We start from the raw sequence: 16,550 nt of genomic DNA, 5'->3' as shown, positions 1-16,550 counted from the left end.
ACAAAAGAATTTCTAAAAGCACACGTTCCTTAGGAATTGGCCTGGCATTGGCAAAATGCTATAAAAATCTGCCGTCTCTTATATTCCTAATCATCTCTCCTCTATTAATTTTCATGGTTTTCTTTCTACCCATAAGGTACAGATATAATGGCATTTAACAAACACACCTGAGGGAGGAGTCTGGTATCTGTCAGACCTGGCTGCTGATTCCACATCCTCCACTCTTTGGCTGTGTGACCTTGAATGAGTCTCTTTAACCTCATAAAGTTTTTGTAGTGATACAATAACCATATGAACAACTCATGGAATTATTCATGAATGCCTGCATGATGCCTGGTATAGGCAAGTATACAATAAACGTTAGCAATTATTATTATTATTACTAAGATTCTGATTTACTATAAATATATCTTATTAAGGTCACACACAAGTGTAAACAGACGCCCCAAAGTACCTCCTTATCAACCTCGCCGTTAGTTCCAGGATTTCATAACAGGCCAAAGTATGCTAGGAGTCACACAGTCAATCTGAGGATCTGATTTTTAAACCAGAAAAGGTCCTGCACTTGAGTTTGAAGTCATTTAGGTGGGAACTAAATCTGGCTCTGAGAATCACTAGAAGGAGAGGCAGGGCTGCCAGAGCTCCGGCGCACTCTGCCGTGGACATCACCTACAAATCGCCACATCAAATCACACCTTCCATTTGAGCCCACAGAGTGTCAGTACAGCTGGCCCTTCTCCTGTTTAATAAAGACATTTACTAGTAAAGTAAATAGGAAAGAAGCCCACAGAACCTAAGTAAGCGTGGCTCCAGGGTTAACATTTTATACAAGACAATTAAAAACTCTTTGCAAGAATCACGGACATAGAGAACAGACTGGTGGCTGCCAAGGGGGAGGGGGTTGGGGGAGGGGTGGAGCCGGAGTGCGGGGTTAGCAGATGTAAGCTAGTATATATGGAATGGATAAACAACAAGGTCCTACTGTACAGCACAGAGAATTATATTCAATATCCTGTGATAAACCATAACGGAAAAGAATATTTTAAAAAAGAATGTATATACATGTATGAGCTGTACAGCAATAATTAACACATTATAAATCAACTATACTTCAATTAAAAAACAAATAAAAACTAAAAATACAACACACGCACACAAACTCTTCACAGAGTTTTAACAAAATAACCAGATGGATACTTTTTAAAAAACAATTAATGAGCTCTGACTTTGAGGCCAAAGCTAGAAAAAGAATCAGCGCTACTTCCTCCATTTTTTGACACTTTCAGGTAGTCCCTACACACTGGGAGATCACTCAGGTCTCAGGAGATATTTATTTACAGTGATTAAACATGCAATTGCAACATTTACGCATTTTTTTCCTGTCAATGTAATTCTATCAGATCTTCTTTCATTTGTTCAGCATGTGTCAGGGATTGAGCTAGGTACTGGAGAGCCCCTGAGGAGCCCAATACGGTCCCTGCTGGTAGGAATTCCATGGTGCAGTACACATTGTCTGCACTGAAATGCACTTATGCCTTCTGCTAAACAATACCGGAGACTGGAGGAGTAAGAAGGGACAGAGGGCATTCTCACCTCCACATTCAGATGCATTCCAAGCTTCTGGAGTCTCCAGGGCCCCAGGATTTTCTGGTCTTGGGCATGGTTCGCATGTGATTTGCCCTTCCTCATTTTGGAAGGTTCCATTTGGACATAAAATGCAGCGTTCTTGTACTCCATCGTAGTATGTTCCAGCCCTGCAACTGACTAGCCAAAGGGGGAAATGATCTTGTCAGTGAGGGCACAGAGGCCAAGGAAGGATGATGTGAGTGCTAGAGATGAAGGTAAACAGATGCCACTGACCCCACACTCCCCCATACAAACCCCCTGAATACAGAATGTGCGCCACCTCTGGGTTCCCTGTGCACACCTCTCTGCCATGGTCTCTGTCACCCACTGTTAGAGGCATTTACAGGTCCTCTCTCCCTAGACCATGAGCTCCTCGGGGGCAGGGATCACAGTGGTCTTAATTATTTTTGAACACAAGCACTTGATGACATTCCCTACTTCACAGGAGGAGTATAAAAGTGAAAATCATTCATTGAACACAGGACTGGTGCTGAAAGGATAGAGAGGAGGGGGCTATTAATTCTGGCTGGTGGCATCCTGGAAGGCTTCCTAGAAGAGGCCACATTTGTGTCAGGCCTTGAAGGATGAGTAGGAGCTCCCCAGATAGGACGAGCGGCAGGTTGTAAAGATTCATGCCTGACATATGGGAGGAAAGGGAAGAAAGGAAGGTTGGGGATAGACTGAAAAAGTCCTTGAATGCCAGGCCTTTGGATTTTATCCTGCAGGTAAAGGAGCCATCGAAAGGAGAAGAATACGACCAGAAGCTGTGTTTTAAAAAGCCCACTCTCTGTTGGCTGTGGGGAGGGTGATCTCAAGGGTCTTACAGATGACCTCTGCAAAACAGCATGCTTCATATTTGAAATAAAATTGATACATTACAAAGAGCAAAGCCTAGTAAATGTCTCCTGAAAGAATAAACTACAAGGAGATTAATAAACTCTGCTTCTGATATATTTTGGTGTTCTTAGTTAATCATGGGCTCATATCTTATTTTAGGATATGAATATAAATATACTGAAGTGGGTTCCCTAGTATAATATTTAAAGAACATCATCATAACCACCAAAGCAGGCTTTCTGATGGCTGACATTTGTTGAGTACATACGATCTACTAGACACTGTGCCACGACGAGCTTTACACACTTTATCTCATTTAGTTCTGGAAACACCCAAAGGAGCTAGGCGCTATGATTAGCTCCATTTCACAGAAACAGAGACTTAGGGACATTAAATAATTTGGCCAAGGTCCCAAAGCTAATCTGTGAAATATACCTACAATGAGATCAAGAGCTTTGAGTTTAAAGAGGAAAAAGGTCATTGAATAAAAGTGCTGACTGAATCACAATTCCAGACTTTGCCAAGGATTCTCTATGGGGCATTTGGGGAGTTTGACTGGAATAAAACACATTTTCTTTTATACCTAAGCTGCTAAGAAATAGAAAACAAAATATCACATGATAAAATTAGCTATTATAGCTCTTGAATGTGTGTAAGGGGGAATACTGGTTTTCATCCTACCCTACAAATGCAATTTGTATATGTACTTTTAGGGTTAAACATGGCAAAATTCTCTATTACCAGTAATAAAAATGTCTTTTCATTATTTACCCCATAATTTAAAGAAAACTGAGGCTTTAAAAAAAAATCATAGTAAGATGAAACATGCCACATTTCAAATATTATTTTTACAATTAAATGATATCAATCAAAGTCTACTCTAAAGTCTAAATCTTAATACTTTTTATATTGTTTGGATTTTCTTTTACAATATTCACATATCATTTTTTTTTTCTTTTTTTTTTTTTTGCGGTACGCGGGCCTCTCACTGTTGTGGCCTCTCCCGTTGTGGAGCACAGGCTTCAGATGCACAGGCCCAGCGGCCATGGCTCACGGGCCCAGCCACTCCGCGGCATGCGGGATCTTCCCGGACCGGGGCACAAACCCGTGTCCCCTGCATCGGCAGGCGGACTCTCAACCACTGCGCCACCAGGGAAGCCCTCACATATCATTTTTAATTAATTTAATGACATTTTTTAAAAAATTAAAAGTGAACCAAACTCTTGGCAAACGACATTATAATGGGTATGATGCACAGAACTCTGGCAGACAGAGCCTATAATTCCAGACTTAGTCTCTAAATGCAGCCCTACAGGATAATGGTTTCCATAATTACTCTGGTTTCAGCTCACCTCCCATGAAAAGCTGAGCTGAATTATGTACTAGGAATTCATGGCTTTTTATCCTGTGTTCCACCTGACTATCCCAGTGCCTAAAGCAGGCCAGTAAATGAGAGCATAACCCCTTCATGGCTCTAACAAGCCAGCTGTCATGAAGACTGGCAGCAAGAAAATAAAACCAGGGCTGTTAGGAGCTCCTCTAGCCCAGGCCATGTCCATTTTGGGAATGGCTGTTTTCATAACACTCATTCACCTAAAGGGACAGTGCCCATACGACGGCAATGATTCCAACAGCCCCATGAATCATAACTTAGAGTTGGATCAGTTTGGTCTGTTTTATCACTGTTCCTCTGGCAGAAAACGATCCCCTTCATATAGGTGGACAAGAACGGACCTGGTTCTCTCTGCGAAGAGTAACTGGATGGACTCCCGCTGCTCTGGTTGTCCACTCCTTCTCAGAACTATTGAAACCCTGCAAAGCCTTTTCAAGGTTACATTTTGTGAAGCCTCAAGATATCCCACATCTGTTGCAATTTCTCAAGTGAGCAAAGGACTGAGAAATGCCCCTTGAGCCGCCCTGCAGAAAAGAGGGCACCAGTTCTTTTTTCTCACAGTGAAAGGCCTGCTCCACATAAACAAGCTCATCTTGTCACTCACAGTTTCCATCTTCCTTCCAGAGAGAAAGACGTACAGAAATAATCCATGGCAATCACCTTCCAGATTAATTTGTTCCTTTCACAAGGTAAAAATGGGCTAAACACTAAAAAGCGATTCTGAAATGTCATGAAGAGACTCCTGAAAACAACTCTTTGCAAATGTGCTAAAGATCTGACCTAAAGAGACCTCAATGCCAGTTCCAGTTGCTTCTCTTTTCTCCTTGAGCAGCCAGCTTGTTTTGCTGCCCCAGACAAAGGAGTCAATTGCCCCCAGAACACTTTGCGGTCACAGCAAAGCTTTTGTGTGTCTTCAATGACCATTAAAATCCCATTCTCAAATCCCACACAGCTGTTTTCTCTCCCCTTCAAAAAAAGAAAGCCTTTCTGATGCAAAAGGGAGAGACCAGTGGGGACCAGGATTAATGGTGACAAAGAGACCTGAAGGCTGGCCCTCTTTTCAATACCACCGGCCTTTGAGTATTTCAGGCTATGGACAAACACTATGGTCTCTCTGTGGCTAAGATGGTGAACCTAATAAAAGAGGTCACTCTCCAGCATCTGACTGTTTTCTGAAGAATCACGCCTTGCCTTCTGAAGGAGAGCCACAGGCAGCCCACGTGGATTCCCAGGGTCTCCTGGAGCTGCTGCTTTGTCACGGCTCAGAGGCAATGGCGCTCGAGGCAGTGCTGTGGCCTCAGGATCCTGATTTGAACTCCTTTTAAATGAGTGTTTCAGGATAACAGGAGAGAGAATTCCCTTGGGCTGAGAGGTTGATTTGTCACGTCTGTCCAGGTTTTTGGTGTGTGCTCAGTTTGCTATTTGAAAACATTCTCATAGTTGGGGCAGAGAGATGAGCCAGACTTGACGCCTTCCTTGCTGAGTTTCCCCAGTGCATGCTGTTTTCTTCATGCCTAGTTAATGGGACTGAGATTTCACTTCCTCTAGAGTGCCTCTTTTGCTCTCAATTTAAATATTTCCCCAAAGATTTGCCCTTGGCCCTCTTTTCTCTTAGTGTTGGCAACTATCCTTGGGACGTCATCTGTTGTTCCTGTGAAGATTTATCTACTCATTTATTCAATTAAATACTTAGCACTGATTATGTGCAGAGTACTGTTCTGGGGGTTGGAGATACAGTAGAGGAGACAGACAGGGCCCTGCCCTAACGGGGCTCTCATTCTAGTGGAGAATATGAACAATAAATGAGCAAACAAATAAATACATAGTAGAATGCTAACTAGAGTTAAGTGTAATGAAGAAAAGTAAAACAGGCAGAGAGGGTAAGGCAAAGAGTGGTGGGGATGGAGTTTGCATGAATGCTATTTTAGAAGAGTAGCCAGGAAAGGCCTCTCTCAACAGACAGCAGAGTGAAATGAGAGAAACCGCCTTGTGATGGTATTGCCTAACAGCAAAAGAGCCAATGTAGCAGGAACATAGTGAAAGGGGCTGGGTGATAGGATATGGACTCTAAAAGCAAGCAAGGGCCAGCTTACGGAGGTTCTTGAAGGTCATGGTAAGGAAATTAGACCTTACTCAAAGTGTGTTGGAGGTTTCAAATGGGGCAGTGAAATGATCTGACTTATGTTTCTAGAAGATCTTCTAGCTACCGTGTGGAGAACAGCCTGAAGACAGGCAAGGCTAAGGAGAACAATTCAGAGCCCATTGCAATAGACTGGGCAGGAGGTGGTGGTGGTTTGGAACAGAGTGGTAATAACAGAGGAAGAGAAAACTAGTTAGGCTCAGCATATAATGTAAAGGCAGATCTGACAGGATTTGCTAATGGATTCAGTAAGGAGCATGACAGAACAAGAGAGGCCAAGAAGACTGAGGCTTTCAACTTGAGCAACTGGGCAAATACGGATGCCAGTTACGGAGATGGGGGATGAAGGAGATGAGGGAGAAGTGGGTTTTATTTTGGAGGGAGAGAGGAGAATAAAATGTTTTGTTTAGACATGTCAAGTTTAAGATATTTTTTGGCCACGCTAGTGTTGGTATTGAGAAGGCACTGGTTATACCGGTGGTCTCCAAGGTAGAATACTATACACCTCAGGGGTATCATTTACATTTACAAAATGATCCAGAGTGTGAGCAAAGCATTTTCACATCTATGTGTATTAATTTTTATCTAAAAAATAAGACATAAAGAAAGGTTCACTGGTTTAGTAGTTAAACCAGATTTACCATGGTGATCATTTTGAAATGTACAGAAATATCAAATCACTGTGTCACATACCAGGAACTAACATAGTGTTGTATATCAATTATATTTCAAAAACAAACAAACAAACAAACTCACAGAAAAAGAGATCAGATTTGTGGTTACCAGAGCTGCTCAGGGCTTGGGGGTGGGAGAAAGGGAGATTGGATAAAGGTGGTCAAAAAATACAAACTTCCAGGTATAAGATAAATAAGTACTAGGGATGCAATGTATAACATGATAAATATAATTGACACTGCTGTATGTTACATATGAAAATTGTTAAGAGAGTAAATCCTAAGAGTTCTCATCACAAGGAGAAACATTTTTTTTCTATTTCTTCAATGTTGTATCTATACGGGATGATGGAGCTTCACTAAACCTATTGTGGTCATCATCTCATGACACATGTAAGTCAAGTCATTATGTTGTACATCTTAAACTTATACAGTACTGTATGTCCATTATATCTCAATAAAACTGAAAGAAAAATAATTTTTTTAAAGTTCTTCAGTTTAAAACAAAAAAAAAGATTAGGGACTTCCCTGGTGGTCCAGTGGTTGAGAATCCGCTTTCCAATGCAGGGGATGAGGGTTCAATCCCTGGTGGGGGAACTAAGATTCCACATGCTGCGGTGCTACTGAGCCCGCGCGCCACAACCAGAGAGAAACCCACGCGCCGCAACGAAGAGCCTGCACGCAGCAACAAAAGATCCCGCGTGCCGCAACTAAGACCCGATGCAGCCAAAAAAAAAAAAAAAGAAATTAGTCCCTTAGTCAGTCCACATCTCCACAAGTCAGAGACACGTGTGAAGACACAAGGTCCCCAAGAAAGAGACCTGTGGGTGGTGAGGTACTGACTGACTCACTTCTTTTCAGTGTCTCGAGAAGAATTTCAGTTGTGCCTCATTGAATATATTTCCTGATTAATATTATCTAGTTTCAACCAACTGAACCATCACAAAGTAGAAAGCAGCTTCAAACAATTCCTGTAGAAATCCTGAGCCCATGATGCAGAACCAATGATGCAAGTGCAGGTGAACCACAGGGAAGTGCAGAGCTGACACAGCTTGTTCTCCTGGTACTAGCTCTTGTCAAACCACATCACGGGATAGAAACAGTGACAATTTAATCAGATCTGACAGGAGTTAAGCCAAAACACTAGTAATGAACAAAAAGACTATTTGAAAAATGCTTTACAACCACTACTGTTCACAATGAACCTTGCCAAGTTGTCAATACGGTCCCTCAGAGACTAGCCAGCTATTTGAAATTTTGTTATGTAAACTGTATCTCATTCTTCTACTTGTTATGTTGTACACAATATATTAGCCAATAGTATGAGTATATAATTTTAAAATAAGTAAACATTCACAAATTCAAAAGTATTTCACGGGCTTCCCTGGTGGTGCAGTGGTTGGGAGTCCGCCTGCCGATGCGGGGGACGCAGGTTCGTGCCCCGGTCCGGGAAGATCCCACATGTCGTGGAGCGGCTGGGCCGTGAGACATGGCCGCTGAGCCTGCGCGTCCGGAGCCTGTGCTCTGCAGCGGGAGAGGCCACAACAGTGAGAGGCCTGCGTACCGCCAAAAAAAAAAAAAAAGTATTTCACTGTGTGTGTGTATATGTGTGATCAAAAACGTTCAGCACCAGCCTTCCCTGGTGGCGCAGTGGTTGAGAGTCCGCCTGCCGATGCAGGGGACACAGGTTCGTGCCCTGGTCTGGGAGGATCCAACAGGCCGCGGAGCAGCTGGGCTCGTGAGCCATGGCCGCTGAGCCTGCGCGTCCGGGGCCTGTGGAGAGGCCACAACAGTGAGAGGCCCGCGTACCGCAAAAAAAAACCAAAACGTTCAGCACCTCTAGAACAGAGAAGTCCATGATTCAGATAGAGGTTAGAGCTGGAGAGGGCAGTTTGGAAGTCACTAGCATGTGGTGGTATTTAAAGCTATGGCGCTGGATGAGGTCACCAAGGAGAGTGTGAAGATAGGTGAGGGGCATGGAGGACTGAGCCCTGGGATCCCTGATGTTTAGAGATAAGAAATTAGGGGAGAACCAGTATGGAAAATGAAAAGGGAGCAGCTGGTGAAGCAGAAGAAGAACCAGAGGTGTGTGGTGTGTGAAACCCATGACAAGAGTTTCCAGGAGGAAGGAATGATCAGCAGAGTCTGAGGGACAGCTGGCAACTGGATTTGGTAACGTGGAAGTTGCTAAAAATCTTGGGAAAAGCAGTTTCAGTGGAGAGGTTGGGAATGAAAACCAGATTGGCTAAAGTGGAGGAGAAAATGGTCGGTGAGGTAGCAAAGACAGCAAATTTGGACAAGTCCTTCAAGGAGTTTTGCTTTACAAGGGGGTCAAAGAAAGGAGGCAGGATCTGGAGAGAAGCAGGAAGTCAAAGGAGGATTTGTGTGGGTTTTAAGACAGGAGGTAGATTTGCGTGCTGTTTGAAATGATCCAGTAGAGAAGGAGAATTCTGAGATGGGGGTCGGTGGGGACAACAGCAGGAGCATCTTTTTTTTTTTTTTTGCGGTACGCGGGCCTCCCACTGTTGTGGCCTCTACCGTCACGGAGCACAGACTCCAGACGCACAGGCTCAGTGGCCATGGCTCACGGGCCCAGCCGCTCTGCGGCACGTGGGATCCTCCCGGACCGGGGCACGAACCCGTGTCCCCTGCATCAGCAGGCGGACTCTCAACCACTGCGCCACCAGGGAAGCCCAGGAGCATCGTTTTTGAGACGATGAGAGGGAATGGGCTCCAGAGCCCCAGTGGAGGAGTTACCCTTAGGAAGGAGCGTGGGCTGTTCATCCATTTCAGCAGCAGGCGAGCCAGAGCATGTATGGACAGACGCAGGATAGGAGGGTCAGTCCACACATGGAGAGGTGAAGTCGTTTTCCTAGACTCCCACCTGCCCATGGACATTTCTGCCTGGGAGTCTTGTTGCAACTCAAATTCAACTTTCCCAAGGGGAATGCTTCTCTTCCCTTCCCTGCCCAAGCCTTCCTACCCCTCTGGCTTTACTCTCTTTCTCAACAGCACCTCTATATTCCCAGTCACCAACGCTCCAAACCACAGTTATCCCAGACGTCCCTCCTCCCTGCTGCAGCATCCTACAGTTGTGTCCCTTTTGCCCATCCCCTAGGCTTCATCCCCATGGCACTAGTGTCCTTCGCTCCTCGCCATCTCGTATCTAGAGTACTACAATAACCTTCCAATGATTTCCCTTGCCTTGTGTTCCTCCTGGCCTCAGCTCTGTTATTACATGCTGCCATCATATTCACCTTCCTAGGGGCTTCTGGTGGCACAGTGGTTACGAATCCACCTGCCAATGCAGGGGACACAGGTTGGAGCCCTGGACTGGGAGGATCCCACATGCCGCGGAGCAACTAAGCCCGTGTGCCACAACTACTGAGCCTGCGCTCTAGAGCCCACAAGCCACAACTACTGAAGCCTGTGCACCTAGAGCCTGTGCTCTGCAACAAGAGAAGCCACCGCAATGAGAAGTCCGCGCACCGCAACGAAGAGTAGCCCCCGCTCGCCGCAGCTAGAGAAAGCCCACGCGAAGCAATGAAGACCCAATGCAGCAAAAAATAATAATAAAATTAAGAAAAAAAAAGAAGATTCACCTTCCTAAAGTGCTTCTCTGACTGCTTCACTCCCTGGCTCAAAAACCTCCTTGACTTGCCTCCCTGCACTTCTCAAACTCAGCCTTTAGTCCCCTTTTCTGTATCTGAGTTTTCATTCTTTCTCATGCCCTCTCAAGAGCCCATTTTTTTCTGCTTTTCCTATAAATCTTTTCTGATTATTTCTTCCCCAGTGATCACATTCATCTAGCCATTCAACCAACCCACAGGCTGTTTCTCAGTGCCTCCTGCATATGAAACAGGGCTGGGTGAGATGAGGGACATATGGGAAGCAAGTGCAGGATCAGAGGCCAAGTCAGAAACCTCTGAGCTCACCCCAACTCTTTCCTCGTCTCAGTCCCCAACCCAATTTATCACCAGATGCTACTCACGTTTCCTCCTAAATATTTCTCTAATCCACTGCTTCTATTCTACTCCATCTAGTGCCTTCATGTTCTCAATACCTCTTATGTAAAGCATTCAGAAGCTCCCAGATCGGTTTTTCTGCCTCCAGTCCTGACCCCCAATTCAGTTAGAGAGATCTTTCTAGAATATAAATATGACCTTATGATCCCTGATTAAAGCCTCTAATGACACCTGTCACCTAGAGATAAAGTCAAGGCTCCTTAGCAACATATTCAAGGTCTCTCATGACTTGGCCATGTTTTTCCCACTAGCCTAGCTGCTCACTGCATCCTACCTCCCACTCCAGGGTTAGTAATACTGAGATGCCAATAATGCCCTGTGCACATCTTGCTCAACCTCACTACCTAAGGCTGTTCCTCTGCCTGAATGCTCCTCCCCATTTATGCTTCACCGGTGCATCCTTCAAAACTCACTTAGGCTTTCTCTCTTTGGGGAAGGCTTCTCTGACTCCTCCCTGGGAGGGTTACGACTTGAGGGATGCTGTCTTATTTATTCAGACCTCCTCAGCACCCACCACAGAGCTGGCCCATGCAGGGCACTCCATACGAGTGTGGCATGAGTAAGATAATCACAGGGCACAGGCTATATGTGGGAGACGTGAGAGCATTCAATTTGAGATGGTTAGGAACATAGGCTCTTGAGTCAGATCTGAATACGAATCCTGGCTCTGCCACTGACTTGCTGCATGACATTGGGAAAACCACTTACCTTCGTATGCCTTAGTTTCCTTATCTGTAAAAAGGGCATGATGCAGAATGACTTGTGATGAGACTAAATGAGATGAGACATGTAAAGTGCTTAGCACAAGGCTGAACACATTAAGTGCTCAATACATGTCAACATTTTATTAAATTATGTTTTTTAAATTAAAAGTGTTTCCTACCAAGTCCATGTGCTAAATATTGGTTTAATATTGGTCTATATTGCTAATATACACTTTACATTTTCCTTGATTTAAAACAGAAAAGAAATTTGCTGCCTGTTCAGTTCCAAATAATTTCTCAATTTTGAAAACTTAAGAAGAAAATGCCTGGCTCCTTCCTGCCTCAGGCCCTTTGCACTTGTTGCTATCCCCTCCATCAGAGCACCCCCTGCCTCTATCAGAGTTTTGCATGGCCAGCTCCTCCTTCTCAATTAGGTCTTAGCTCAAACGTCACCTGCTCCGACGGTCTCCCTTGAATACCCTGTAGGGACTAGTAATCTCTCCTCCCCTCTGACCCTTTCTGTTTTATTATCTTCAGTAACACTTATAATTTCTGAAATTATCTTTCTCTTTACTTTTTTATTGTCCATCTCCCTCCATTAGAATGTGAACTTCATAAAAGCAGGTTTCTCACCCATTATGTTCTCACTGCTTCAACCTAAGTTCATAGAGTGGCACAGAGTGGGATCTCAATAAATTCTGTTTTAATTAATTTTTTTCAACTACTGCAGAGGAACGCTACTACTATTAAAGGTTGAATTAAACTTTTCTAGTCTCTCAAGAACCCAGGCACTAGGATACTTCCCAGTTTGCCAGTTGCCTGGATTGTGTTTTTTTTTAATTTCAACAAGTTTTCAAAATAATCAAATACAAAAATTTATACTTTAGCAAGTATATTCTTTAATGTATCCTTTATGAAAGGATAAATAGCTATGAAAGAAAAATAGAAATCCATTTCATCATTAATTTTTTCTTTTCTTTCTTCTTCTATATATGAAGGACTTTATGAATTACTGTGAGCTTAAGGAATTTTTTCCTTGGAGAATATAATAGCTATTTTTCTTTTTTGCCATCTTGCTAAAATTGATCACAGATGGTACAAAGGTCACCTGCAGAGCAGGCTGTCCCCAAAGTCCTTAAATGTCAAATTAATGAGACTTTACTGTATAAAAATGACTATAAGAAAGAAAATGTTTGGTCAGAAGTGACTATGTTCTTTTTTTTTTTTTTTTTTTTTTTTGTGGTACGCGGGCCTCTCACTGTTGTGGCCTCTCCCATTGTGGAGCACAGGCTCCGGACGCGCAGGCCCAGCGGCCATGGCTCACCGGCCCAGCCGCTCCGCGGCACGTGGGATCCTCCCAGACCGGGGCACGAACCCGTGTCCCCTGCATCGGCAGGCGGACTCTCAACCACTGCGCCACCAGGGAAGCCCGTGACTATGTTCTTTGATATAACTTGGGACTTTAAATTTTATTTTTTTAAAATGATATTGGAAAACCAAAAAATTCAATGGAAAAATAGGCAAAGCATAAGGATATTCTCAGAAGAAGAAATCTAAATCACCACAGACATATGAAAGCATGCTCAGTCTTACTAATAATCAAAGAAAAACAAGTTAAAATGACTATTATTTTGACTTATCAGATTTGCAAAATTTTAAAGATCAGTAGGGCTTCCCTGGTGGTGCAGTGGTTAAGAATCTGCCGGCCAATGCAGGGGACACAAGTTTGAGCCCTGGTCTGGGAAGATCCCACATGCCGCGGAGCAACTGGGCCCACGTGCCACAACTACTGAGCCTGCGCTCTAGAGCCCGTGAGCCACAACTACTGAGCCCACATGCCACAACCACTGAAGCCCGCCCTCCTAGAGCCCGTGTTCCACAACAAGAGAAGGCACAGCAATGAGAAACACGTGCACAGCAACGAAGACCCAATGCAGCCAAAAATAAACTAATTAAATTAAATTTAAAAAAGAAAAAGATCAGTAATATATAATCCATGTTAGCAATGAGGCAGGGCAAAAAACACTCAGATATAATGTTGGAGGGAGCATATATTAGTATGTTTTTGGAGGGTAATTTAGCAGCATCTATTCAGTTTTAAATATGCATGTCCTTTGACCTGCAATTAGACATCTACACGTCTATCCTTCAGAAATACTGGACACATGCACAAAAAGAAAATTCACTGCAGCATTATTTGTAATAGAAAAATCAGGAATAACTTGATTAAATGTCCACTAATAGGAGTATGGCTAATAAACACTGGTGTCTTAAAACAAATATAGATTATGAAACTTTAAAAGAAGTATAGTAGCTCCTCTGTTAGCATGGAAAGATGTCCATGATCTACCCTGTAGTTAAAAACAATACACAGCACTATTAAAACTGCATTAATATATTTTTTTGTTTTTTTCACACACAAACCTACAGCCTATTTTCAATACAGCAGCCAAAGTTATCCTTTTGAAACGTAAGTCAGAACCTTGTTACCTCTTCACTCAAATCCCTTCATTGGCTTTTCTCTCACTCAGACTCAGAGTCCTCACCAGGATTTCCACTCCCCACATGATCTGGCCCTCTGCTACTGCTCTGACTTTCTTCCTCTGCCCTCCCTCCCTCAGCTCTCATCATCTTGGCCTTCTCTCCAGCCCTCAGGGGTTTTGTATTTGCTGTTGCCTTTGGCTGGGACTCTGTCCCCCAGATCTCCCCATAGCTGGTTCCTCCCATCCTTCACATCTCTGCCCAAATGACACTTTCCAATGACCACTGTCCCTGAACACAGTCTATGTTTTGGGGGAGTACACTCCTCCTCACCCCTCCCCTTGCCAAAATAGAATTTTCTATTCTACTTCTCTGCTTACCTGTTCGTCACCCCCTTACCACCATTTGCTACAGAATGTATTTTCTTCTTCATTGGTTTGTGGTCTGTCTCCCTCCTCCAGAAATGTAAACTCAATGAGGGCTGAGATTTTTGCTCTTTTGTCTCATTATTGGATTCTCAGCACCTAGAATATTATCCGGCACACAGTAGGTGCTCAATATTTATTGAATGAGTAAATAAAATTTCATTTTTATACATGCATAAAAACAGATGTGGAAAAATAAACAGCAAACTATTGACAGTGATTATTTCTGGGGAGTGGGATTGGGAGCTGACGGGAAAGTGTCCATCCTAACTGTGTACATTTCTGTATCATTTGGAATATGCACCACTTAGGTAATTAAAAACTAAGTAAAAAATATTTTAAAGGAAAAACATAATGGTCCCATCTCTCCTTCCAAGTGACTCAAAGCAGTCTTTGGGCTCTTTTCTAGAAACACAAAACAATTTCTAAAAAGAACTATCCTAGGTTTGTCTCCACTGCATGTGCCATCAGAGCTCAGAAAATACCAGTAAGCCTGGTTTTTATGATGTTCTAACACCATTAAATAGATCAGGAATATAACACACACACACACACACACACACACACACACACACACACACACCCATGGTTTGCCCGTGCCAGGAGTCTGCTGGGTAAAAGCCTTTCTAATTAACACACCTGATTCCTCTTTACACCTACTTCCTCCCTCCAGCAGGAGAAAGGAGTTTCACTGGTAGTTCCTTGTGCTGTTTCCTTGACACGGTAAAATCTTTAACACTGCTGTCAGGCAGGGTGAACCTGATGTTGTGGACTACAAAATTCATCCAGTGCTAGAGGGAGCTCTTGAGACAAGATACATGGCCTCTCTTAGAAGCAAATCCAACTTAACTCAGCGTGACAAGCATCTCAGGGACACGCTCACACACAGAACAGCTACACAGACCTTGTACTGAGTGTCTTTCACCAGTTGTCACGGTCATGAGGCCTCTATTAAGTAACTCCTGATCCTCACCCTGAGGCCTTTATTCCCCAGAAGCATACCCACGGTAGTATTAATAATACCCTCACTGGGAGTTGTTCCACAGGGCCCTTGACACTAGCTTTTCCTGAACTCTTAACTGGCCATAAACTTCCCTGGTGAGCCTGCAGGGCCTCTTCCCACAGGACAGAAGCTGGGGGAAGGGGTGCAATTCAGCTCTGAGAGGCCAGAAGGAGGCTGGCCCGCCTATCCCTGACAGTTTCTGCAACCCACCCTGGAAAGCAGGGAGGCAACAGCCAATTCTCATCACCATTTTGGTATGGAAACTGGAACTCTTAGAATTTTCAGTGAGAATCAACCAACCAGCTGGGTTGTTCTTACCTTTTTTTTTTTTTTTTTTTTTTTTAGGAGAGTCAGCTGGAATAAAAGTCAAGACTATTTGAGAACCAGCCCCTGGTGGACGGTTACACTGATTTTACACATGATTTTCACTATGTTTTGGCAAAGCAACAGAGTTGGGTTGTGGACCTATTGCTGACAATTCTTCTGAACAAGCGCCTCTGAGCTCAGCTTTGCTTCCTCAGAAACACTGGTTTATTACTCCTTAGCTCAAGCATCATTTCTCAGGCCTCACGATTCTAATGACACTTCAGAAAGGACATCAATTTACTCTGGAGGGGTCTGGTTATTGAAATTCACCTTTCTTGGGACCAGAGCACAGGCTTTGGAGTGGGACCATCCATGTGACCTTGAGCAAGAGCACTTATCCCTCTGAGCTCCAGTTTGCTCATCTGTAAAATGGAGATAATAATACCTACCTGGTAAGATTACTGGAAGGATTGAATGAGGTCATGCAGATATAATGCTTAGTGTTACGCTTGTGACAGATGAGGATTCAACAAATGGTTACAGTATTACTGTAAAGAGAGACCCTAATTTCCCCCCATCTAAGACTTTTTAGGTAGAATCTCTCATAATTGCCCAGAACAGTCTCTCACAACAAACAAATCTCAAGACTGACCACCCTGGAACGTCTTGCCCAGATTCCTCTTGCCTGGAACTTCATCAGAGGAATAGAATTGATAATTGCTCAAGTTCCGGGCCTCAAGTTTAATTCTGATACATGCACACACACACATACACACACACACCACCACCGCCACCACCAACAACAACAATATACACTGGAACTGACACTACTAGAAAGCTTGGGCCATAGCTCAGGGATCTTATAAGGCAGCTGAGCAACCCCCAGCCTTGCCTCTGCACAGAACTATGGACAGGAGTTTGTTCATTTGCCGCCAT

The 16,550-nt window shown here is 43.7% G+C and overlaps 1 protein-coding gene across 1 annotated transcript in view; it reads right to left on the bottom strand.

The window, feature by feature from the left end:
• The window catches only part of SCUBE2 (signal peptide, CUB domain and EGF like domain containing 2), a 67,291-nt gene that overhangs the window by 12,845 nt on the left and 37,896 nt on the right, over nt 1-16,550 (bottom strand). Inside the window, exon 17 of the mRNA XM_081241454.1 lies at nt 1,594-1,764. Coding sequence (XP_081097580.1) covers nt 1,594-1,764 — 171 coding nt within the window. The remainder of the gene's footprint in view (nt 1-1,593; nt 1,765-16,550) is intronic.

The sequence above is a fragment of the Mesoplodon bidens genome (assembly GCF_964165515.1).
Source record: "Mesoplodon bidens genome assembly, chromosome: 7".
NCBI lineage: Eukaryota > Metazoa > Chordata > Mammalia > Artiodactyla > Ziphiidae > Mesoplodon > Mesoplodon bidens.
This window is presented reverse-complemented; position numbering and strand designations above follow the sequence as displayed.